This window comes from Colias eurytheme, chromosome 9 (genome assembly GCF_061535395.1).
Source record: "Colias eurytheme isolate Ceu_HAF_F1 chromosome 9, ilColEury1 Martin Lab GWU primary, whole genome shotgun sequence".
NCBI lineage: Eukaryota > Metazoa > Arthropoda > Insecta > Lepidoptera > Pieridae > Colias > Colias eurytheme.
The window spans coordinates 4,341,824-4,369,813 of record NC_142988.1 but is presented as its reverse complement, the minus strand read 5'-3'; the positions used below and the strand labels follow the sequence as shown (position 1 = coordinate 4,369,813).

Genomic DNA, 27,990 nt, shown 5'->3' with positions numbered 1-27,990 from the left:
TCCTCAGTGCGCAAAGTTAGATATTAAAAAAAATCTCCACTAAGAGTTTGTTTGGCTTATTTAACTGAGCTTGACAGGGTAGGTAGGTCATGGGGAAAGTAGGAAATTTAAACACATCATAGATTGCACAAAACATTTTAATATAAACTTAAAAAGTCGTACAACAATATGAAAAATTATTATTGACTAATTATATCCGCGGTTATGGAGAACCGCTATCTATATTATGCAAATATTATTCTATATTTAACACCTCATCGAATATATCTTACAAAAGAAAGGAAAAATAAAAAGTATCTTTATTAATAAAAAATCTCATTACGCTAAGTTGTAATATTAAACTTACATTATAAGATTTTATCTACAAAAAATACTGTAGCGTCTTGGCCAGTTTTTCAATCGAGCTTTTACGTTACGTAATAAGAATAGGGTATCAATAAATTACTTTAAGGTATTAAAATTATACAACTACACTTAATCTAAATCAAAATATAAAAATCGTAAAAAAATAGTGCACATTTCCGTATGTACAACTTGTCATTGTTGTGCTTTGAAAACGGTTATCTACACGACCACGCAATTTTATAGCATAGCATATGAACACAAATTATATTAACATCACTCAGCGTACTCTATAAAGGAAAATGCGTTAAACTATGAAAAAGAAAACTCGAAATCGTGATCTCGCTCTAGCTAACGTTTGCGAGAAGACATGATTTTGAGCTTTATTTTAATGTGCATCTTCGATTTTCGAGCGACGTGCGAGAGACGATGCAGTTTGATTGGAGTTATGTGAATGGATGAGCAACCCGCACCGTCCTGCCCGCGAGTCGCTCGCAATAACACGATGCTGGTCATGTGGACGAACCCGTAGCGTGTGACGTCATGCGACGGCGACATGCGACCCGTCGCAACCAACGACAAGCTGACTACTGCATACCTAAGCACAGCCATCTACAACTATGAACCTCGATTGAAACACTCGCCGTTGCCAAGTGAATTATAAAAAAGATAAATAACACATAGTATTTACTTTATGAATTTGCATGCACCAGTTACTTTATGAATTGAGAAATATTTTTTATTCATTTATTCACATTCACGTCTTTTTATTAATAACATTATATAAGTATACGATACAGACTAAGTCCGGCCACCTAGATGCGGTCGTCCGGCAATGTACACGAGGACTAATATCTTCTTAAAAAAATACTGTTAGATTGAAACGTAGCTAATCCTATAATATATTTATGTATATTATAATTATTATAAGGGTACAATCGTACAAGTGATGATTATACTAGGTGAGATCTCCGACGCCTTCGGGCGGCCCGCCGCGCCGTCCGACCGCGTCCGAACGGATATGCAAACATCATTACATACAAAAGTCGAATACACAACAGTACGCTATATCTTAGAAAGTATGAATTTATTTCTCAATATTAAAAATATGTAATTTCTCTATTGGCCTTTAAACGTGAAAAATTAGACGTTTCGCGTACGAATATATAAAGTATACATATTTAAATATTAGTATTCTCTTAGATCGGAGGACGAATGAATACAGGCTCGCTCATGAAGGTACGTCGTCGTAAGCGCACGGCCACTCGGCCTCTCGTTCTTACCCTACGCATAATATTATATTATATCGATATCGAACGAAGACATCTAAAAGTCGACTCGGCTTTAAATAGTAAGAAAATAAATCGCCGGCGAGTCGCGCGGCAGATTATTGCTTCTATCGATAAATTTACACATCGACGTAACGAACGAGAATACAAAAAGTTATGAAAAATCGTACGGATATCACAAGCGGCGGGCGGCGCGGGACGCCCCCGCGAAAAATAAAAAAATAAATCGCGGCGCGCGTCTCTCTCGTAAAAAAGTAGACTCTATGAGCGGGTCGCGCGAGGCGGCTAGTTCTCTCAGTTGGCGAGCAGCAGGTGCGCGGGCGCCGGCGGGTAGGGGGGCGCGGCGGGCGGGGCCGCCTCGCGCCGCGACACGAAGTACGCCGCCGGATCCGCGGCCGGCGACAGCGCGCGCGCCGCCAGCTGCTGCTGCACGGCGCGCTGCTTGATGTAGTTGCTGAACTCGGTGGGCGACATGCGGTTGGCGCGCTTGCTGCTCGTCTTCAGCTTGGTGCTGCCGAACTTGGTCTGCGCGAACGTGGCCGTTGTGAAGGTGAGCGGCTGCGCGCGGAACGGCGGCGCGGGCGAGAAGGCGGCGGGCGCGGGGGGCGACGGCGCAGCCACCGGCTCCACGGGCCGGAAGCACTGCGCCTCGGGGTTGAACGCGCGGGTCACCTGCAACAAGATTAAATCATTATTAATCTCTTGGTTCATTATCAACACTATACAGACATCTTCACATACTCTATGAGTAATATATAAATGAGCTTTCTAAATCATAAGTATTCTAATCAATGCGTGGCAGCATCACATTTCAATATTTTATTTAAACTTTTCTGTTCTTCCAATTAAATTATTTTCTCATTGTATGATAGAGTTCAACTTTATACGTTAAATTAAATATCCTCTATGAAGCTCTCCGCTCACTCCTACTTCTTACTTCCGGCTCAATGTATGATTTGTTCTCACATACATCCGTCATTCGTAAACCAGTAACCACGATAATACGCTTCATGAAAAATGAACAGCTTTTTAGTTACACGGCAATAAAATGATTTGTCATGACAATTTCGAATTTAATTTTTGATTCCTTTAATGATTTTTTGAATCCGAGTGTTGGGAGCATTGGGAGCTTAATTAAAGAATTCATTTTATGGGGTGTATTCACCAATACAATTAAAAAATGAACAAAATTCGTAAGCATGATAATTTATAACTTAATTTATAATTTATTCCACCCGTAAATTCAAATAAATAATTGAAAGTTCTCAATTCCGTAGCACAGTATAAAACACTTTATCAACATAGAGATAGTTCTGCATTTGATCAGCTATTGATTTATTGCGTAATTTATTGTCCCACTTGAACATCTGCCAAATTTCGCGTCTCCGTGTGGCCTACATTTATTGTAAACAATATTTTATTCCAGTTTAAATACTGTTGAGATATCTTTAAATGGTATTGAGCGTTTTTGTATTGACACAATTTCGCTTTGATATTTTTTTGCTCTTTCCACGTGGAATGAATTAGATCAGCCAAGAGTTTTTAATTGGCAATAGCCCTCTATAAAAATTGAGCTTACTACAAAAAATGGAAGTAATAATCTGCTTTAAAAATGCACAATATATTACTTTGTATGCTAAACGTTTTTTATTTATTCTTTTAACATTTATAGATATTGATATTTGATATAAATTAATTACCTCTCTGTCAGTTCGTTCTTCCGCTGCTCTCTCATCACTACTGAAAAGAACCTTCACAGCACCTTTTTCTCCGATTCTGTAAGACACTTCGCCTGAAACAATAAATACAATACATTTAATTAGGAAAAATTCCTTGCTTTTGAGAAAAGCGAGAAGAAATTCTAGAATCATAAATCCTGATCCTTGGATATAAATTTAATTAACCATTATTGGAACTAGGGACTCCACAGTGATCTTGTACTAACTACTACTTAATATACCTAGAGGATTCCCTACCAGGATAACAGGATTTGTAAAGCGACCTCAATTAACTCAACTGTTAGTACAATATGATGTGCTTATTGCGGTTAAAAACATAATAAGTTAAATAGAGCGTTTAATGGACCGTGTTTTAACTGGCGTTAGTCAGTTTTATAGGAAGAAACAAATTTAAAATGTCGCTAGTAATGAGCAAAACAATGTTCCAAGGTCACATAATATTATAATGGCATAAAATTTGAAATCATTTGGATGACCTGTTTTTGCACTTAGGTACTTATTTATTATCTATACACATGTCAATATATATTATATACCATTAAAAATATAACTAAGAATCCTATTCTATAAGTAAATGCTTTCAAACTATATTTACCTGGATCCACCCAAACAGCAAGGTCACGTGGTAGGTGTTCCAAAACATCCCGAACAGGAACGCCTGATTCTCTCGCTGCTCTTTCCAACACTGGGTCCAGTGGTCCTCCGGTTTTCAAACACCTGAACGCTGACCCCCGGCATGGCCGGTCTGGGTACCAGTGACCCCTGAATTTGTCCTTCAGCGCCTTCTCGAGTTCCTCACCGAAGATGTTCACCCGCCGCCTGGGCAATTTGTTGTAAAGGTATGATATAACGAAGTTAAGGGCCACCTGGACTTCAATATGCATTTTGTCTTATCCCTGGAACAAGAGAAATGATACTAAAATAACGCCACTTAAATTTACACGTATTGTTAATGTTACTGTATTTTTGTGAAGTAATCTGTAGGTATCATATATCATACGATAAATAAGGTGACATCTCACGAGATAAACTCTGAAGATATAATCTTATCACGCTCAGGAGAGACTGAGTATGACCGATTGGGTTGGGAAGTTCTAAAATGTTTCATCAGAAAACGGTTTCAATTTCCATTTAACATGTCTAATTATAAGAATACAGCTAAGTGCATGGCATCGATTTGTTACGAGTTGTATCGTCCCATCGATTGCCACTGTGCAAATACTCAGAATAGATATTCATTTGAAATTTGCAAACATAAGCAGTTGAATGAGCATAAACAGTAGCCTAACATTTTGAGCAGGCACAGTCCATATTATTATTTAAGTATTCTAATGGATAATAATTGACTGAAACGAAATCCAACGCGGTAAGAATCGATTGTAAATTTGGAATGAATGATTAAAAACTTTAAACTTTTCATTCAGTTATTATTTACTGAATAACAATAAGTTTATAGGTACAGCAAAAAATGGAAACATTTGTAAAAGCACTGTAACACGTGTACAATCAATCCTATTTTCAATTTTCCAGCCAATTAACTTCACTGAGTTCTCATCTTATATAACTCATTCACGTCATACACAGTGACTAAATTAATCAAAGCCTCAATTTGCAGCAAAATTGCTACATTTTAAACAAGAATGTAATCAAATACATGTTGACTAACTGAAAATGGGGAAGTTATTACGTACAAATGGAAGTTTTAAATTTTCAGGTCAAATTAAGTTTAAGTATAACATGAAAGTAAAATAACGTTTTGTAAATTTTTATTAAATCCATTTAGAATATTTTTATTACTACAGCTACGTTGAGATAAGGAATTGGGTCAAAAAACGGTCGAAATAAATTATCCCATTAAAAAACATAAGGAAGTGAAAATCCACAAACGCAAGGGAAAGTTAAAATAAGCCGAAACATAAATAGCCCACTCCACATTGTCAACGAAGCCGTCTCGATAAGAATAGATGGACATAAAAAGCCTTGAAAGCGAAGGCAAACTTTTGAACGTTCGGCTAAGATAACGCGATCGTGGAATAAATGGAAGGGCCAACCCTTTGTGAGCCTACGGGAAGATAAGTTTGTGAGCGGTTGACGCTAAAGTTGAAGCGATATCCCCAAGTTTCGTGTACAATTAGTTACGCATGGAAAGTTTTGCGAAACTATAGCAATTCAGGTCAGTGTTCTTGTGTGCGCTTGTATGGTGACCTTTATAAACAAATGAGCTAGTGGAAACAGAACAACTAAGATTAGCTATAAATATAGATAGAAGTTTAAATTTGAATTATTAGGTTAAAAGGCAGCCAGGAAAACTTTGAGAAAGAACCAAAGAAGCAGCCAGGTTTCAAGCGAAAAGATTGACTAAAGATATCTCTTTAATTAAACAATGAATCCAGAATTCTAAATAAAAAACTATTCAAAATACATTAGTATTATCTTTATTTCTATTCCAACCTGTTCAAGAAACTAGTACACCTATTCAAACCCTAAATAATTCAATTCCCTTGCGTCCTGTAATAGATAAGTCAAAGCCTAACAAGAGTACTAACTCCATATTGAAAACAAATTAATAGGATCCATTAAATTGATCACATATAGCCTTAAAACTTAGGAACCCAAATTACTAGATAGAGGCGACGAGTAATTGCTTTTACATAAACAAACTAAGATCCATTAGCTATGACTTGTCCAAATATGTCTAACGATGTATAAATTAATTGAAGGTCTCTATAATTAGATAACGTGGAAAGCATTATAATGATTAACCCCGAAATAAGTGGACCGTGTTCTTATAAAACTAGGCTATGAAAATAACACTAAATAATAAGTTATGTGTGACCGATTTCTTAAAATAATCTTGTTATAACTACAGAAAACCAAAAAAAAATTAACTTTTAATTTCTACTCAATCTTTCAATATCTACTCTGTAGCTGTTAACAAAATCGTGCTAAAATAGATCACTTACAATATACCAGTTTACCAAGTCTAAGTTTGTTTGACGGCTCCCGACCATCAGTCTTTATTAACCCTTGCTGACAACAGCATCTCATCTCTATCGATTTACAATAAAAACGTTCTAGGGGCGTGCGGTTAAGTTCGGCTGTCCTATTTATATCCCTGTATCGATCCGGCGCCCCACTGCCCGACAACCCCTGACTGTGTACATTCAATAAAATCACTTGTAACAATAGGTGTAAAGGTCAGAATCCCCGGTCGCAATTTCAGCAACTGCGTTGGCGAAATACGCCGGCCGAATTTGACTTCTGGGTGTAATTAAGGATGGCTCCTTTTAAATACGTTCTTTTTGTTCTGTACGGAAACAATATACATTGTACAATTGATGTCGAATTGCTTTCTTGTGTAAAGAAAATATTATATATCTTTTGGTTTTAATTACTACGAATCTAGGTTTATACAATATTATATGATCTCTACATTATAAATTGTAATCTATACACTATAGTAAGGTACATATTAGCATAATATATTGACAAAAAAGCCCTAAAAATTGAATGAACTTTAAAATATATATTATATCACGTTAGATAGCATGATAATATGAACACAACTTTCACAAGCCCTAGGACGTCTAAGTTATCTGAGCACATTAAATACAATGGAAGCTTATCTTTATAGAAATACTCTCGCGTGAACCGAGCTGCGATTATGTGCCTAATCAATTTGCTTCATAGAGATTGTACTTTAAATTATAACTATGGAGTTTCTTGCCGGTTCTTCTCCATAGATACTGCTTTCCAAATCGATGGTAAATGTTAAAAATATGTACGATTCAAAAGTGCTTTTAGAAGAAGTCTAACTGAATAAATAATGAGTTTGAACTTGGCAGAGTTTGATGTTTTGTTTTATACTTTTATTATATTATAATCTATAAATGTTATATTTATATAATATAATAGAAACCTCAAGTACTGAGTAACATTTCATCTTATTGCTACAAAGGGGCACGGCACTTAACTTATCATGAATTATCGCTATAACAAAACCGTATTTCAATGTTACGCTTGTGAAATTATTATTCATAGAAGTTGTAGAAGGTACTTGAAGCATTCGCGGTTACATTACATTGAGTTAACAATACAGTTAAGTTATTATTTACTCCGTTTCATGTTTTATGAACGCAAAATTATAATATTTTAGATTTGTGGGTTATTTCAAAAACATTTTTGACTTCTTATGTATAATCTTATGCGCAATTGTAATTTTAGTAATAAACTTGTTAAATAAAATAATCAGAAAGATTTCTTCCGAATATAAGAGACGACGGCTTTTATAGTACGAGTATGAATTGAAACTTATGTATAGTAGGTATATGAAAGGGAAAGACGTCATTTCCACCCCCTCCACACGTTTATAAATGGCCGGTATTTATCTACGTTAGTGTGTAATCGTTGGATAAAATGGTGATATTTTCTTACGCCTTAATAATCCATTTCAGGCTTGGAATTCAGAGGATATTTTTATATAAAAAATAGACGGAATAGCTGTCAAGATATGCGGATAACGAAGCAACCTAATTACTAAATAGATTATATGATCACAATTATTACTTTTTGGGAAAAACCTATTATAATGAAATCATCTCGTATAGGTAATTAATTATACGAGATATATAATTACAAATGGTGTAGGTGTATTATCATTATATTTATCATTTTATTCAATTAGAACCCTTGCTGATAATAAATTATTACTAAAACAGTTCATATAGCGTGAAATATTTTAACGTAGAGATTACAAACACGAAGGGTGTTAGATATAATATCTTTAAGAGGACATTTTAATAATTTTACGCTTCGACGGCCATCGCAAATGGATGTTGGATGGTAGTTTCATTTCTATTTACATATTTTACTCGCGTTTCGATGAAATACATTTTAGCGCGAAATAAATATTAACATTTTGAATGATTCCATTAATATTAATATTCAAAGTGTGAAAACTTGTCACTACATTTATGGACATATTTTATATTTTAACATTTACCTAAGTATATTCGAGTGGCAATGTTTGAAAAAAAAAATACTGAAAAAAAACTACGTCGAGTGTAGTTGTAGCCAATTGATAGCACTTCTGTTAAAAATATTGTTTTTCGTTTAAAATTTAGCCTTATATAAAATTATAGATTAATATAAATAAATAAATAAATAAATAAATAAATAAATCATTTGTTCCACTTAAAACATTTTACAAATTAGAGCGACCCAGGCTCCTAAGATAGTAAGAACTGTTTTTCAGGAGCCTGTGTCTTCCATTTACAGTTACACGACACGAAAAAAAATCAGAGATAAATTAAATAAAATCAAAAATAAATTAAATAAAAGTAATTAATTGGTGTATTATTTTCTATCCTCTTATCAGAAACTCTGCGTATCCCAAGTTTACAGATTACCGATATAATTAAATTTGCTTACAAGTTTAATATACTTGGTCGAATTTTCCGCCTACGAGCCTTCATCAGCAGATTTGAGGTACTTTACCCTCATACCTTCCGGTTGGGAAAGTAATCAATTTATAGGACGTTGTTGGCTCACAGTTTATTTAGCGGTATAATGGCACTTTATTTATAAACTAGCTGTGCTCCGCGGTTTCACCTGTTGTTCTAAGCGTGATGATATATTATAGCCTATAGCCTTCCTCGATAAATAGGCTATCTAACACCGAAAGATTTTTCAAATCGGATCAGTAGTTCCTGAGATTAGCGCGTTCAAACAAACAAACAAACGAACTCTTCAGCTTTATAATATTAGTATAGATTGCTATTCTGTTAAGAGGTATTCGATTATTTTAGATGTAGTAACAGTATTATATCATCTGCGGTAGTAATGTCGTTATGTATACTGTATATATATGTATTAGATAGATTAGTTAACATCAAATATTGTATTGGGTTTAAAATTTATGAGTATCAAGAATACATTTTGGTATTACCGAACATTTAGTATTTCGATATCACAATATGATTATAGTACCTAGGAAGTATTATTTTCATGAAGACTAGTTCAAATTTCCTGCTAAAAAAGGGTAGGTACCAATTGAGTTGAAAATAAAAATCCATGACCAAGTTTGTTCTACACACCCAGTATATGTATATTGTTATTTATATTGTTATATGTATATAGGTACTCTATTGGGTTCTCTTATCGCTATTCGGACGATAGTAGCTCAGCATCCATATAACTAAAGCTATATATTTCCATCCCTAGGCCACTATTTCGTATCCCAAACCCGATCCTTAATGTATTAAAGGATTAATTGTTACGATAATAGGGTGATTTTATGTAGTACTTTATGTGTGAATAGTTCAAAATTGACCCACTTCATTTAGTGGAGAGAATTGTCACCCTAGTGCAATGACTAGGGTGACAATTCACGGTACAATTACCGTCACGTCATTTTACTGAAAAAAAAAAATGATATTAGAAGCTGCAAAAGTAGTCACAAAAGCATGGTATATTAATAAATTTAAGAAGTCTGAAATTTCATAAATATTAATATATTATTATCTGTTGTTGGATACAACGAACAAGTAGGTAAGAAGAGAAAAAAAATATGAAGAGAGACCTCCGGGGAGAACATCTGTTTCTACTTGGACTAAGTATTTCGCCAACTTATGTATTAAAAGTATGGACCTACTATTATTTAGTTAGTACGGCTTTTAGCGGTAAGCTTGAAATAAACTTTGTAAGTCCCGCTTTCATATTCCCACTGCAAACTGCACATTTACATAGATTTGTACATGTAGGAATATTCATATTATATTATGCTGGAAATTTTGGTACATTGCGAAGTGAGTAACCCTAATTCTCTTATCATGCTATGCAAATTAACGTACATACACTTTCACACGTGTTTTGGGATGGTTTCGATAACGATGTGGGTTATCAGCGGTTTGCAAGCGCACAGTCAACAACACTGCAACAAAATGCACTGTATGTTGAGAACATAAATGCTATTTTCGCTCAGCAAACGCGACCCGTATCTCAACGAGTTTGTTAGCGTTTAATGAAACATTTTTGGGAGGATATTCGTAATTATTGGTTGTATGGCCGCACTCCACGCGTCCTACTTTTAAAGTCATTTGCTAAACATTAACTCGAAAGGTGAAGCTCGAATTATTAATTCGGAGCGTAAATTGAGTTTGTGTTTTCACGTGTTTTTCACTGAAACGCTTTTAGATTTTACGCTCACTTATTCTTTGACTTTTAAAATATTAATTTATTTAAAATACTGTATAACTAATGCATGTGCTTTTTAGTATGATATATACAGGATAAACGATGCTAAAAATATACTCAGTACTTCCACATAATGCTGTTATTGTATTTAGTACTTACTTATACTATATACTAAGCTACGACTTGTCTATTAATTATTATTATCACATTTAATAGCTATTTTGGGAAAGTCAATTATCTAGAATTAATTCACTTGCATTAGCATATTTGATTAATTTCGATTGATTACTAGTAACGACTTCGAAACAGCCGTAAATTAGAAATAATTTGCGCAGTTTTCAATATCAGTGCTGGCGTTAGGTACAAACTTTACAGTCTCAAACCAATTTGTAGATTAAACGAAGTTATTGCTGAAATTTAATTGACTTTCGCCGTATAATTAGTCAGAGGGACATTATTGTAATCAATGCAGAAAACGTAGTCGATAAATAACTTGAAATTTAAGATTTATTATCTTTGGGTAGTGTTTCAAGGCAGTAATTAAAGTTAAAAGATAAATAAGAATGAATAGGTAATCAAGTAGGTAATATAAAGTAAAAGAAATTCTTGATAAATGCTCTTACATTATTGGATAGAATCTACTGCCACAAAATATACATAAAAATTCGATATAGGGGGTGGAAATATTATATTGTGTAAAAAAACCCGCACGAGCGTAGCCGGTGCCGAAATGCTATAATACCTCCTCATTAAGCTCTGTGGCTTAAAACATAATATTGTCAGATAAATAAGGTACGAGGAAAATATTAAAATAAATACACACAAATAGTAAAACACAAAAATAGTGAAGAAAACAACTAAATATAATCGTCCCGAAATAAATTGACAAATAGGTATAACAATAGTTGTGTCACGAAAACACGTTGTTACGTGGAAATTTAGGAAGTCCCTCGATTGTTTACGTTACACGTGTATAAGTCGAAGATGTCAGAAATCGTGATAGATTACTCAGAATCTACGTAACCTTGAAATATACGTTGATTGATTAGCAGCAGTTTCAGTAATTTTTTCGCTTGTTGGCTCTTTTTCGGGTTCACATCAATTTTTAAATTGATGTAAACCTCGCATTTCATGTGATCATGATTTGGAATAATTATGTCATTTACATATAATTCACGGTAGTAAAAACCGATGATAAGTATAATAGAAAAATTATTAGTATTGCGGTATACATATTATCCTATGAAAATATGGGTCTACATACACAGATGATAAAAAATAAAACAAGAATACGATTTTAATATACAATATACGATATGCCAATAATTATGGAAGTAAATAAGTATTGTCAGGACAACAAAATGAAAGAAAACAAAAACAACAAAAGTCAATTAGATTACGTACAAACGTCTATTTATATTGGCGTTTTGAACAAACATAGATCGTAAACAAGTCCTTTGTCTATATTATATGGAATATGATAAAGGGACTACGGCATAAACAGATTGAATTATAGATAAGGTATTGAGCTCATGAAATATTCAATACAATTCAAATCTATATAATGTTATGGTAATATCATCGGGGTTTATAATAGACTGTTGACGTTGATGCAATAAAATTACGATCATCATTCATAATGTTAGGTTTTATTCTAGAAATTTCTTTGGACGAAGCAAACATTTCATCCGACCGCGACATTCCGACGTAAGTGATTATGAAATAACATGTATGTATGTAGCAATACATAGGTTCTAAAAGTGTTATGTCACCAAATTCTTATCAATAGTAAAATTAATAAACGTAAAGTTTCAACGTAGAGCTACCAAATACTCATTATTTATAGCTAGTTATGAGATAACAGATACAGTTAAAAACTTCTGAATTACCAATAGGTACCTACTTATCATTTGTTAGTTTAGTACATAGTTAACATGCTTTATATATGTATTGCGTTTAAATACACATATTATTATTGCCGTGTTTAAAATATATTCCATAAAATAAAATTTTATTCATATAGCAACCATCGGTCGGTAACGAATGTGTACATTTTTCATGACCGCCTCGTTATGTAGATATTCAGATAATTAGCGGAGAGCTCTTAAATACGCGTTACACGAATATATATTTACATATCGTGAATAATACTTTACTTTGTTAACATATTTAAAATTGTATCCATGCTTAATATATGTTAAATTTAATGAGGCAAATAACGCTTTTAATAATTCTACTTTTTCTGCTTTCAACGTTAATAATTTGAAATTGAGAAATAATTACTTACCTACGTCAAGAATGGTCTGGTAAATAAAAAATAATGTATAAAATATAAGGTTTTATCTTAAAAGTTTTAGTGTATATTCATAAACTTTTATTGTACCTAGTAAAAATTAAACAAAAGTTCTTATCACAGCGAGGATATCCTTTGTGCCAAATTTTAGAAATTCCACACACGAGCACTGACAACGGGATATTCCCAGAGCAATTTAAAATCGTCTTGTACATAGGTAACGCAGTCAAAGCGAGAATTTTATTCACAATAAAGCTTGGGAATAGTAGAATTTCTCCACAAAGTAACATATGTTAGCGAATAGCGTAGCTCAGACAAGGGCGGGAAATGCGGGACGCGCTGACGTCAAACTTTTCACATTAGGAAGCTAGGTCTCGGTCGTAGCGGTGGTGTGGGAAATTAAACTCTGTGCAACGTTAATAAAGATTAGTTTCCTGTATTCTATTTTTCTATATGTGACGTAACGAAGCTGCTGTAAATTAACCCCGTGTTGCAACGGAATGTGTGAGGAATGATTGTTTCTGATTGTTATAGCGTAACTTTGAAACATTTCCCTGACCTATATTGGAGAATAAATAATAGTACAATATTATAGTGTATGTGTGTTGGTCTGACGCAGAGTAAATGGAATGAGATTGCGTGGAGAGCAATAAAGATAAGTGAATATTTTGGTCTGTATTGCGTGAATATAAAATAGGCAGTAAAAGTGATATAGAGATCAAAGTTTTAGTTTATTGTATTTCTAATACGCTTTTCAAATATTCTTATATCATAAAAGGCGTAATGGATAGAGATTTTCTTGAGAAAATTGATTTCGATAACTGTTCAATTTTAAAATTCAACACTAGAGTCACAATAACGGCTGTAAATAATTGAATCGAAAATTTTCATGTTTATTTTAAATGAATGAAAATATATTTTATGAAAAACATTTTTTTTTTATAATAAGGAAAAACAATGTATGGCTCTACATAACATGGCGTATAATATATTATGTATATTATAAAGCTTAATTAAATATACGTAATTAAATGTTTCAATTACTTAATAATTAGAGAAGACATACCCCTTTAATTGTATATTACTTCGTAATAAAGCCTTCCTCATACATAACTTACGCAAATGAAGTTCCTTTAAAAGCTATTACTTACATTATTGAATAAGAAAATTATCGACATGATTGTAATTATTATATGTATTAGGTATAAACCTACATAACATTATAATATTTGTTATTTAAGTACAAAATTAAATTTAAATATGTACTTACATTTTAGTTTAATCTAGAAAGAGGAAAAGTTGATGATTAAATTTTGGCATTTGGCAAACTACTTGTAAATATGGAATAAAGTTAATATATATCCGTTTTTCGTATAATTTTAGTGACGAACAGTATAAATGTATACCTATGTCTTATTCATGTTATTTCACACCCCATAAAGCTATCCAAAAAATATGTTTTGGCCACATTACAATAAGAATAGATAAAAAATAACCGCATTTCCATCCAGGGCCACAGAGTATAAAATTCCCGTCCTCAATTGACGAAAAGCGAGTGAGATATGGGACGATAAAGCGTTCCCAAAAGAAAGTGGGCCAAACAACGTCCATCTATAATGATTAATGTTGGCCATTTATATCGCATAGATCCCCGAATCGCGGGAAAAACTTGATTGATGTAGGATCGGAGGACGTTCGTTATATTTACTCCCATTTCCTCTCTGTTTTATACGTGTTTGATGGATGAGGGATATTTCCATGTTAGTGAATTATTAAGGATGAATGTGTGTTTGTATTAATTTAATTGTTAGCTCGGTGTAATGATTATGTCAGTGATGGAATAAGGCACGTGTTAAGACGATTAGATATGAGCATACTCTATACCCTTATATACCTATCATAGAACCATACGAGATTTGTAGTTAAAAGTTATTTTTGAAGTTTAAATTATTGATATTTTTGGTTTTATGGCATTCATATTTAAGTATAGTTATTTTTATAAATTTATATTTATAGTTATTTTTTAAGTTAAGTTTATGAGTGAATATGTACTTTGTAAAATTACCATGCTTTTCAGTTTCATCCTAGAAAACCTTTTGTTAACAAAAAGCTAATTAAAAAAAAACATTTACGATATAAATTTTACTACATGACAAATACAATCGAAAGATTACCTAATTAAGGCAAACGCCAGCAAGATCGAATTCCTATACTTACGAGAGAGAAATAAGAAATGTAAATAATTTTATTGGAAACTTCTTCGAATTTATTTTCGAACCGTATTCGTACATAATATAGATGTAACTTCAGTCATGTCTTGTAATAATTTATCGGTTTTGTATAGCCTTCATGTGTAGGCGTTATTTTGGCGACAAAATATTTCTTCGCGTTTTGGTTCGTACTGATATTTATAGTGCTATAGAATACAGTTTGTGGTTGTTCTAGAAACCTATTTATTTCAATTTGTAAAGAATTTTCCGTTTAAAAAATGATTATTACGATCTTCCTTGTTAAGTGTCAAGTAAATACTTATGACGAAATTACAAGTTTATCTACTAAGGTAGGGAATTATTCAAGAGAGGTGTGAGATACCTCTTGTTTTTTAGGTAAATAACTTAATATGAAGACTGGCCAATTTCGAGAAAAGATTTTATCGAGAGATAAAAATATATCTAAGCTTATTCGGATTTATAGTTAAAGTTGAACGTGAAAATAAATCAAAGCTCTTTTTGGATCTAATCACCCAGAATTTGGATTTATCTGATTTAAAATATATACTAATCCGATTGTATACTATCCATACTAATATTATAAATGCGAAAGTAACTCTGTCTGTCTGTCTGTTACTCAATCACGCCTTAACTACTGAACCAATTTGCATGAAATTTGGTATAGAGATATTTTGATACCCGAGAAAGGACATAGGATAGGTTTTATCCCGGAAATCCTACGGGAACGGGTTTTTCTTTGAAAACGCGGGCGAAGCCGCGGGCGGAAAGCTAGTAGATAATATATAGGTAACATTCATTTGTACACACTAACCATAAAACTTAAAATACTATCCCAATAATAAGTCTAATATACCTAACCTAATAACAGATCATTAATAACTGAATAAATCATATCAAAGCTTCTACTATAAATACAATTTACTACCTTCAATCCACCACAATTATCCTTAAGGGAACGATAATCCTCATATAACCTATATTTCAAACACTCAAAACTAAATCGTCACAATACAAATGCGTATGTAAACCAAATGAACATCATGTCACATCAGTTTTGGTTCCGACAAAGACCGTTCATCATCACGATTACAAACAAGGTCAGTAAATTGTGAGTATCAATCAATGACATGCATCCATTATAATTATAGTTTCAAGTCCTTGAAAGTGTCGTCTGAATTATTTAGTTTTACCTGTAGAGTTGATTGGTGTAGTCTACGCTTTATTTAGGACTTTTACTATGTTGGTTTAGTATTGATTTCTCATATCAATTTATAAGTAAATTTTATATATTTTTGGATATTAAGTTTACTTCATGAAGAACTAAATTCCTAACTATTCCTGTATTGTACAAAATGATGAATGGAAAGCTCCTAATTCGGATAAAGAATGCCTACAATGTTATTGTATCATTTCTAAAGATATTATCTGGGAATTTACATTGAGAATTTGACGAATATAACATCAAAGCCAAAAATATCTTATAGAAATGAACGAAATTCTATTATTCTCAAAATATTATGCTATTTATAGAATCGTCTATTTCGTTTTTGTCAGGCATAACAGTTTAATAAATATGATATTAGCATCACGTGCTACAATAACTAAATAAACGTCCTAACTCAATGAGATTATCTAGGTACTTATTCTCGTGAGCTCAATTTCGTAACGCGTGACGTGTAAATGAGATAATTAAAAAACGTTTCGCGTTCACCAACGCAACGTCCGTGACATTCGCGAGGTCAGGCGACGATGTACAGCGAAAATGTTAAAAAATCGTTTGATGGTTCCAAATGAATGGCACACGATAATGATGTCACGCGACGTCGATTGCGGCCTGTGACATCACAAGGTTATAATGCAAATGCGGGTGCTATCAGATAGCTTAAATCCTATCGAATCAGTGTGCACTGCAACATACGACCTCTTCAAGAGGTCACCCTGAGGTCGGTTATCATTAGAGCGTTTTAGGGTAACATTATGAAATGTTACACGCGCTCACGTAACTTGTGCGAACTATGCTAATCAGTTAAGTGGATAGTCATTGAAGTTTTGTCTGAAAACTCCGTGGTCACAAGTCACAAGGCAAGGTTGGCGTTGCGTGATGGTCGTCAATGTCACGGTCGCTTCATCGCTGGCAGTGGGACAAGAGTGGATAGACGTTTTATGTGTCTATTGTTTGAATTACAACAATACGAGCTGTTATGACTTTGTTCATGAGAAGCATTTATTGCAGTTCTTTTGAATACAAATGTTTGGATATATTTTATTCAATATACACAAATATAACGATTGTGGTGTTAAAACCAGTTACTTAAAAGTAAAGATTGATCAGCTGATCGATCCGATCTTTTTGATAAAACATTTAGATGAGCACAAGAGCTACCTATGTTCGAACATCACGCGAGGGAAGCCTCAGTCATAGTTTGATTTACGAGAAATCTAAAAACGTTAGTTCTAAAGCTTCAAAATAAATCTCGTCACGAAAATATCGTATCTATTTGGGCGTTGAAGCACGTGATGCGTGACACGGCTTGTTTGCGCTGCGTGTTTAAATAACAAACACGAAACATTTGATTTAGCTACATAACATTTAAATTTAAATTATAAAAGCTCATAATTGAAATTCGCGTATATTCGCAATAATTTGAACGGTTTAAGCGGGATTTACGGTGACATGTCATGTTAGCAGTTAGGTGTGTGTTCATGAAAAATTGTTTCAAGCCTGCGTATTATAAATGGGTATATTTAAGCCAGCTACTCACGTACCTACCGCAGGGGCAATATTGGAATAATCTCGGTTGGTCGGCCGGCGGTTGGAGCAATTTCAGATGTTCTCTAAATTGCCCCTGCTTCCCTTTACACATAACAAGGAGCCAATTAAGGGTGCAATTCCAAAGTTGCCTCTGCTGCAGGTAGGTGTGTAGCCGGTTTTACATAATTTTTTTCTATTCCACATTGTAATACGTCATTTGCAGCATTATAATCACATATGCTATAAATGATGCGTCTGTATTTATAAATGCTAATCCTTATGGTATTGCGTAAACGTTTATGTACATAGTTCGTACGTCACTGTATAAACCGTCGCGTGTGGAATGGAAATAAGGTTAAGTGCATTTTATTAACATTTTAATACTATTATACGTTTTTAATATTGCTTATCCACATCATTAAGGCCAATACAGACGAGTTGGCAAATTGCCGTATTGTGGTTACCTGCGGTAATGGATTCTTACATAAAATGATTGTTATAAGCAAATAAATAATAATTATTTATAACGCTATAAAGTCTCTGATCAAACAAACCTTGTCCTATTGCAATATACTCTTTAAAATACTGAATAATATTAATATTAGATAGATAAAAATATTATTTTAATTAAATATTTTTTATGAATGGGATCGAACTAATCTTAAATTTTAATTTAAAGTAATAAGTACGAACATTAAAAAATGTACTTAACACTTTCAGTCCCAAATAAAAAGGTTTAGGTACATACGCACTAACGTAAAAATAGTATTCCGTATTAAAAACATCAATATTGCTGTAGAAAATGAGAGCCTATCTAGAATATTATATTCACGTGAAACTCGGCTCAAGGCACTATTATGAAAATATAACAAAGCTGTCCTCTAGGCGTTAGTTTACTAACAAAGGTGAGACTCATTAACTAAACGATTATCTATTCATCTCGATTATAGTTTACATCTCGAAGATTCCAGAATATTCTAGTTTCAGTGTGAGATAATTCGTTTGATGTTACGTGATGTTTAAATGCATGAAGTCTGAAACTTGATTTTGATTTATCGACGTGGTTTCGGCGAAATGCGAAAGCATAAATTCGTATACCGATTCTGAAAAATGATTTTGGATTACATTTAATGTTATTTAAGTTATAATTTTAAAAATAAATTATAATATCTAGATTCTAGAACCTTTAAAAACTGATAGAGTCAATAGTAAAAGTATGACTCGTATTTCATTAAATTGTGTTATTTTAATTACATGTATCTTTTACGACATAAGGCTAATAAATTGAGTAAGTTTCTTATGGCTATTTAAATTGAAAATGGAAAACATCATACGAACTTCGACTGTATCCACTATATCTATAGTGATACCTACTTCTACTATGCTCACAGATATTTTTTTATTCAGTTTCAATAAATCTTCTCTTTATAATAAAAATGTATTGTTAAGCTCAGAACGGATGAACCGATTTCGTTAATTCTTCTTCATAATATTCTTTGAAGAGGATAGTTCTTTTAGAAAAAACGTAAACATGTACCACTGGCGAAGCCGGTGTGGACCGCTAGTATTAATCTTGTTCAATGTAATTCAGTGATGACATTACATATGATTGGTTATGAGTTATGACGGATGCGTTCCGAGGCCGAGTTTTGACCTCATCATTCAATATCCTTATAACAACTTGAAATAACTAACTGCAACTGGCTGCTAAATGATCACTGCTGTGGTAATCAAATTATTTTTTTGTTAAATTATTCTGTAGGCCAGCATATAAAATATAGGAGACATCTTCACTATAATATTATAAGGAGGAAAATAGGATAGGATTGGAAATAGGATAGATAGGCTCCGAATCTACTGGACCTGTTTAATAAATAAAATAATAAATAAATAAATAAATAAACCTGCTTTATGACTGATGAACATAGACCTTTTTATGATGTTTTTATCCCGGGTCAACCTGGGCAGAGCCGGGACGAGCGGCCAGTCATAAATATAAAGGGTATCCTTTAGACTCTTAGACCGATAGTTGAAAAGACGTATATCTAGGAAATATACCTATGTATTTTGTTACTTAAGGATAATGTCCTAAGCGATTGATATCAGTCCTAAGTAGGTTATATATTTTACGTAAGGCCTGGCTGGAATGTAATCTTCGAGAGGTCACATTCTAGCTAGATCAATATATTTTAGATTAAAGATATATTAAATTATATTAAAGAAACGAACTATGCGCATTTAAGTCTAATCTACCCGAGGATTATATTTTTTTTATAAACCTAGCAATGAGGTTTTAGTAATCGAACTGGCTGATTTTATATTATAAAAAATAACAAATTCAAAGATTTGAAAGTTATTATACCGCCTCGTGTAAACGTCTTCATGCGTGAATGTTCTATATTGATATGGCTTCAAGATTTCTTATACATATAAAGTACGTATATACACTTTGAGCACAATGTCTGGTCTTTTAGCGTTATTAACGTGTTTATTTGTTACTTGCAGTTTATTTTTATCCATACTAAAATTATAAAAAAAAATCTGTTACTCTTTCACGTAAGCTTTGGTAAAAGTTTTAAATGAAGGTAAAGAATAAATCTTACGCAAACAAAAATGCCTTTTATTTTAGTATCCCACTAGTATCTAGCAATAATAAACAAATAAAAATATATAAAATTGACAGCCATGTTGCGTTAACTTTGCTGTATTCTTCTTTATTTACGTAAAATACACGTCGAAATTGGCAAAACATACAGCGATGTTTATTAATGATAATGAAGGAACACCTGCAATAATTAATATGGAACAAGGGCGGACGGTATCTCAAACGTATTGCTACATAAGTAGATATGAGAATATTTGCATAATGCATAAGTCTATGTAAAAAAATGAAGAAATTAGTTAACTGGCATTTTACACAAACCATGTCTGTCTAAATTTATGCTACGCGGAAAAAAATCAGTTTTCTTTACAAAGCATGTGGTCTCTGAAATATCAGTCTATGAAATTTAAATCTTACAGAAGAATCGCAAAGATACAAGAGCAAATAGAGTCCTACTAAAATTAGGCTCTACGAATACTATACAGGGTGTCCCACTATTGGTAGGTATACTAAGCGCGAAGGGACTTGTAGACTTGCATACACTGATCACGTTAAAAATTCAAATTACATCAAAAAATTTTTGCTAAATTTTTCTTGAAAATTCATGTTTTCTTCTCTAGCTTCGCGCAGCCGGCATATACCGCTTCGCTAATGTGAGCATTTTGTCCATGAAAACATAATCTTAAACGATAGGTCACGTGCTGGTAGCAAAGATGGGCGGGTTGCTTGTTATTGGTTTTAAAAACATAGAGTTTTAAGAATTCATCTATTTGAAATTAATATGCGTCTGGAATTTTATAAGTATTTTTTACGTACTCAGTGTATGCAAAACTATAGGTAACCTCCTTTGAGCTTAGTATACCAACAATGGGACACCCTGAATATTCAGTTTATTACTTTAAAACAAAGTTTAACTAATGAAGAATATATATACAATATAAATGTAATTTTAAGTAGTAAGGAATCTGTACAGAATTGATTCCGATAATTCTATAAACAGATTCATTCCAAAAGCAGTATTGATTTCTTAAAGTGATAAGCTCAGGTTTTGAGTTTATCTAAACACAATTCATCACACCTGTCATATGATACAGCCATTATGACGTCACAGTGTTCCTGTTATATTCATATATTCTTTAAATATATACAATCCTAGCTAGTATAACAATAAGAATAGCATTGTTTTGTTGTTAGCATGTGATTACGTACAGATGTTACAATATTAGTCGGTAATTATTCACATTAAAAAGAATCGACTTCCATACTGAGTAATTACTATACTATAAAAAGATAAATGTTCCCGCTAAAATATAGAGCTTTTAAAAGAAATACAAAGATTGTCGTAGCACCGCTTACAAGTCATGTGTTTTAATCACAGTTTATCGAGGGTTTATTATAATTTAAGCACGTTTTATAGAGGCTATAATATTAGAGTTTATGGTGTAGTTGTAAAAACAGGAAGTATTTACAAATTTAGGGAAAATTTACTAAAATGTTTTATATTTTTCGTTTCTCTGAGTAAAAATTTAAATTCGTTTTGCAAAAATCTGAATTAGGAAAAATATACCAATGAATAAAATATCGGAACATCAGATAATCGAATGATAATAACGATTGTATAATTTAACTTCAAGTGCGCGGTTCTAGTTATGTAAGAATAAATTCTATAATGCGACAACAATTGAATCTCGGTAACAAGTCAAAGAGAAAATCCAGCATTTCCTCAGGGATACCCTCAACTTGCTCGAATAGCATCTATATTGTCCGCCCTAGTCGGTTGTTGGAACCTTGTTATACGTTATCTCACGAACAATTTTCTAAACATTTCAAGAGAACTAAGGTTAGTTTTATTGTTAAGGCAGGTAAGGAAGTATTGACGGCATTTGTTGCACGTTTGATGTAGAAGTTAGATTCTCATAATGATTGATCAATGGGGTATCTAATTATCTGAATGTTTAACTACATTTAGATACCTGATTGAGAACACTGAATTGAGAATGATTGTATGTATAAGTTTAGTAATAAATAAATTTAATTTATATAGTTTTACTTTTGTTTCTTGAAATTTGTATGCTCTACACCGACTCTGTAAATATATCCCGAATATATAAAAAATAGATAATGAAATAAAGAAAAGATATATATATACGTACGTAGGTATATAAGTATAGGTATATAAGATCCGCCATCCTGTTACAAATGACCCGAAATTTTGTGGGTCATTTGTAACAGGATGGCGGTTCTACAGGGGTCTTAGTACGCAATGACAAAAAGAAAAATGATGGTCAGAACGCTGATACCGGATACCTTAAGATACTATAATATAAAATGTTACAGTATCTTAAGATAAAATATTATAGTATCTTCACCGTGTGTGACGCGCTTAATGCTTGTTAAATAATGCATATTGTTCACATGACATGTACATATTTTTTTGGTATTTTGAAGTGATGCCAATTATATTCGGATGTAAGTTTTTGGCATTCGACGGACGTTCTGAATATGTGACGGTTATCTCAGTTTACTGATTAATGAGGTATGGGAATGCAAATAAATTAAAGTTTAAATTATACGATTTTAGATATGAGACGCAGAGGAAGGTTGTATAATATGACTTCAATGGCGATTGACATTTCAATAGGTATATAATAAATGTATGTAAGTACCTACCTACTTTTAGAGGAGCCAGCAGATGTTTTTAAAATTTTTTATTGTTTTTTTGACTATCGTACGTATCGTAGCCACAAAAATTAATAATTAATAATTTTATTTAGATATTTTTATCGTTCTTGCTTTCTTTGAAAATTACCTAGATGACCTACTAGTATTACTTACAACAATGTATTCAAGTTAAAGGTTTTTTCATACATGTAGTTTTATTTCAATATGTCACAATGCAATAATAACTTTACACAGCAGATATTAACAATTGGCTCTGACTCTTTCGCTATTTGCACTTCGCGATTATACTATAAATAAACCACATGAAGGACATTCGTAACAGAAAACACGTGTCGTAATTTATTTTTATATTATCACACATTAACGTTTAAATGATTCGGTTAGAAAATTAACGCCGCACGATCTCACAATTGATAAGGAAAATCTTAACAAAAACAACATTTGTTCGAGTTATCGTGAAAATAATAAATGCATTTTACATTGGAAGCCTTCGTCTAATAATAACTCTAACGAGACGCAATAAATGGGCTAGTAGGGCAGGCAAATGTTTGTTAAGATTTAAGGCTGAAATGCTCCAAGTGTAATTAAAAACGTATTTTGCTACTTTAGGCTATTTAAAATATGAGTGAAATATGAACTTATTATTCAATTATAAACGCAACTAGCAACTATACCTCATAATAAGGTAGATCTCTTAAATGCCTTAAAAATAAAATGTTATCTGTGCCATTATTTAATCGTTTCTAAACTATATAAAGCTATTAGACTACAGGCCCGTGTTGAAAAAATTATGGGTCATTTGACCCACCAGGTGACCTATCTAGACAGTATATAAGAGCATAAAATAATAAAATTCAGCACTATGACGTCACTTGTAAGCTGTCCACCTGAGTGCAGATGAGAATTCGAAGGTTCAGGTAGAGATTTTCTCCCCTTGTCTCCATGATTTTTGTACGGCGTTGCGGAATAATTGATTAAAAGTAGTATAGAAATAGTATGCCACAGATGCCGTACAAAATCAAATGACCAAATTTACCCCGGCTACTGTCGAAAAATAAAAATAAATTCCGACTTTGTGGACCACCATTTTTATATACCATGCAACCATTGATCCGCGGCTTGGCAAAGTATTCCGACCTTGGTAACTTTACCGATATTCTGTAAAATCTATGCCAAAAACCACGCATGAAAGAAATGCTGGCCTTGTGAATCGTAAATGTAATAAATGATTTCTTATGGAGCTCATTGTTTAATGTTTTTTATGTGGAGGATTTGTTTATCATCGAAAGTAATATAGAGTTTTAATAAAATGAATAAAATATAATAGTGTATATATTATGTGTCGTATCTGTATCGCAATTATTAAGATTTCCTTGTTTTGATTGCCCATAAAGATCTTTTTTCCGCACGTTTTTATGATAATTTTACGAATAATTTTGTACACGTACCGAAATCATTATACTTTTTGTTAAAAGTTCATGAAGTATTTTTAAAGTAACGTTAGTATTAACCTGAAATACTAAACTATAGTGTACAATTTGACGTGACATAATTAGATTTTAATAAATACCCATAATAATGTAATTTCATTCAGTAAATCCTTGTATCGCGTGTTTATCGTCATATCTCAGATCCCTACTTGGACTATGTCGATATTTTGGTTACAATTGTGATTAAAAACTATTTACGGTAAACCTTATTCAGGTGTAGGTATTTTATTGTTTTGTCTTTTTACTTATACTTAACTTTTTAATTAAAAAAAATAAGAAAAAAAAATCAGTTTAGAAACCAATACCCTTAAAGTAGTAGTCTGTGGAGTAAACCACTTGTCTTAAAATTTAAGGAGACTTTATTAAAGCAACTTTTTAAAAGAAAAAATACTTTATTTTACTATGCGTTCAAAAACACGTTTTCTTTGTAAAAATACAATGGACATTGGACAGTTACAGTTTCCTCGGACAAAAGGAAAACTATAAATATATGAAAGGAAAAGTCCTCGACAGGTCCAAAGCGTCGCGTGACTGTTAATAAATTGGGTTACACCAAATACGTTCCTGATTAACATTATAAAACGTTCTTGTTCTTAAAATGTTTTTAATAGCTTACAAATGTATTGGTCAAATTATCGTGATAGAGTAAACGGTTCTAATAAGGGAGAATGAAAATAAAATTTGATTGACGTAAATACAATTTTGGTGGTTATTATTATTTTGAAAAGTATAGATAACTAATGAATTAAATAATATTATTAGTGACATAGAAAATTTGGTAAGTCATATTGTATTTGAAAGAATGGGTTTATAATGTAGTGTAGTAGGGTAGGGTAATAAAATTTGTATTATCGTTATCTATGCGCGTTTGGAAAGACAGGTCTTTTCTTAATACCTACTTTTAGAATATGAAGAGAGTGAGTGAAGAGGGACTAAAGCATAAAGGTAAAAGCACATTAGATAGGTAAAGAAATTCGGGTCTACATTGACTCCTATTTTACCCTTTCTATTTGAATGCCCATTCATCCTACATGGGTTTATAATATATAACTATAGACTATAGACATATTATATAGAAGAATCTGTAAACATATAGATGGTATGCCGTATGAAGGTCTATTTGGTATTTTTAATCTTAACTATAACATTCTGTATGCTTATAATTCAATACCAAATATATCTTTCAATCTATTTTTCCATAATTCGTTCTCAGTGTTAAAAAAAAATAATTTATAGTCTGTTCCACTTATCGGACAATAGATCGGTACATAGGTTATGCCTTGACATTAATACGTGTTACACTGACACCTTGTAAGTCGCGCTCATTGATTTTAATGTCACTTAACGAATCAATGTTTCCGATTTAGTATTATTTCGCTTATGAACGTAATAAGTAGGATTGGACTATAGGTACATAAGGGATTTTTTGTGTTTGATGGTTACTAAACAATTAATTGGTTCAATTGATTTAAGAAGCTTATTTAAACGGAGTTTAATCGCAATTACATTTTTAATATATTAGTTATCACTGTGTTTCAATTATTTTAAGGGATAAACAACAGATAGACAAATATGATAGAGAATTTTGAATTTTCTATCTTATTTAAATTATTTAGTATGTGTGATTTACACGAATGAGTTTTAGAATATCTATGTATTTAATATTTTTATAAAGAATAAAGGATTTCAAATAAGTAACTCTACCATAAAGAATCTCAATATTTCGTCTCAGTAAGTACAACATTCTAAATTAATATTTAGTTTAGAAATATAACTAATATACGCTAACTACTAAAAGATAGACTATATTATGTTGAATCCAAAATCTACTGTTACTTTAATTCTTCATTCTTTATATTCAGGCAAAATCATATTTTTTAAAAAATACAACCACTTGCTAGATCTTGATGTGAAAAGCCTTAGAAATGTTAAGTTTGTTAAGTGCACATTGATCTTCGCTAAGTTTAAATGATAACAATTCGAATAACTTAAAAAAATAAACCGGCTGAATTCAGAACCTCATGTTTTGAAGTCGGTTAAAAATATACAGAACTACCAATTTACATTGTACATATAACTTATATATTTTTACATTATCAAACGGTACTAGAATAAGTTTACTTTTATACATAACTAGCGGTCCGCCCCGGCTTCGCCCGTGGTACATAATATTTACGTTTTCTCTACATAAGAACCATCCTCGTACTTCAAGGAATATAATAAAAAAAGAATTATCGAAATCGGTTCAGCCGTTCTCGAGTTATGCGCTTACCAACACATTTTGCGATTCATTTTTATATATAAGAAGATATATAATATATTGAAGTAAGAACAATCTCTACCTGCCTATTATTTACGTAGCATACACAATATTAAGAATAACTCTATACTTTAAGTTTATATATTTATAATCACTCGCGAAATAATTTGAAATAGTAAACATTTGTAGAATGAAGGAAATAAATTTGTGTTTGTAAATATAAATTAATTATATAAGAGTCTCAATGAATTTCATCTGAAGAGATGCCAGATGCGTATTGCTAACGTAATATTTATAACCTCTACGTCACTATCTAACAATCAATATTTTACGGACAGATTAGAGAAGCTGTTTCAGTCACTAACCGTTGTTATCTTGAAATGAAGTACGGTAAAATCCATTTTGGGCTAAGTAACTACATTTTGATTTATTGCAGTTAAAGCACTTTATATAATTTTTAAAGAAATAAGACTACTTACGCAGTTCACATAGAGACGTTGTGCCTTATTATTATTGTAATGCACACACTAGTAACATGATTACAATAAATCAAAACACACGAGAGTAACATTGAGCATCGATATAAATCTAACCTTGAACATGTCGTTATCGCATTACTTATTCCGAACGCACGTAAAGATCATGAAACCATGAAAACGATTCGCTTCCCCTGTCGCCGATCAGCACGACGGCTGTTTAAGATGCAAGATCAAAACATTAACGTAAATGTTAAAGCAAACAGCTGCGGCCTTGAACGCTAAGCAGATCGTTCGAAAATAAGCGCCGCGTGGAAATAGCCGCGATGAAAATACGACCACGTGATTACGTACCTCGTACAGTTGTATGGAGAAAATCGATGGTGTGTGCCACTCGGCGTCCGTCGGCTGACTGAGGCAGTGTGTCAGCAGAACGCGCCCCGCCCGCGCAGCTCGCCTGACTTATCACAGTTCGGAATTAAAAAAATAAATCACTAGTGTCTCACTTAGAAAACTATGACACTTGGAAAAATTTTCAGGCGGCTCCGTGGTTCAGTTCGGTGTGGATCGCGAGTGCGCGGCGCCGGGGAGACGTGTGCTCGGTTCGGTGTGGGGCTGTAGACTGCCGAGAGCTCGCTAG

At 32.6% G+C, this 27,990-nt stretch overlaps 1 protein-coding gene across 1 annotated transcript; it reads right to left on the bottom strand.

Moving 5' to 3' along the window:
- Positions 1-119: 119 nt before the first annotated feature.
- Positions 120-27,990, bottom strand: Tob (Transducer of ERBB2). Its single transcript, XM_090105731.1, has 4 exons — positions 27,705-27,990; positions 3,966-4,266; positions 3,332-3,423; positions 120-2,303 (listed from the first exon to the last, which is right to left on the bottom strand). The coding sequence occupies exons 2-4, from the start codon at positions 4,252-4,254 to the stop codon at positions 1,926-1,928; spliced, it is 759 nt and encodes a 252-aa protein (XP_089961857.1). The 5' UTR covers positions 4,255-4,266; positions 27,705-27,990; the 3' UTR covers positions 120-1,925.

Coding starts and splice junctions, on each gene's coding strand:
- Tob (XM_090105731.1), bottom strand. CDS start 4,254: ATGCATATTGAAGTCCAGGTGGCCCTTAACTTCGTTATATCATACCTT. Junction 3,424..3,965: donor TGCTGTTTGGGTGGATCCAG/GTAAATATAGTT, acceptor TTATTGTTTCAG/GCGAAGTGTCTTACAGAATC. Junction 2,304..3,331: donor AAGAACGAACTGACAGAGAG/GTAATTAATTTA, acceptor ATCTTGTTGCAG/GTGACCCGCGCGTTCAACCC.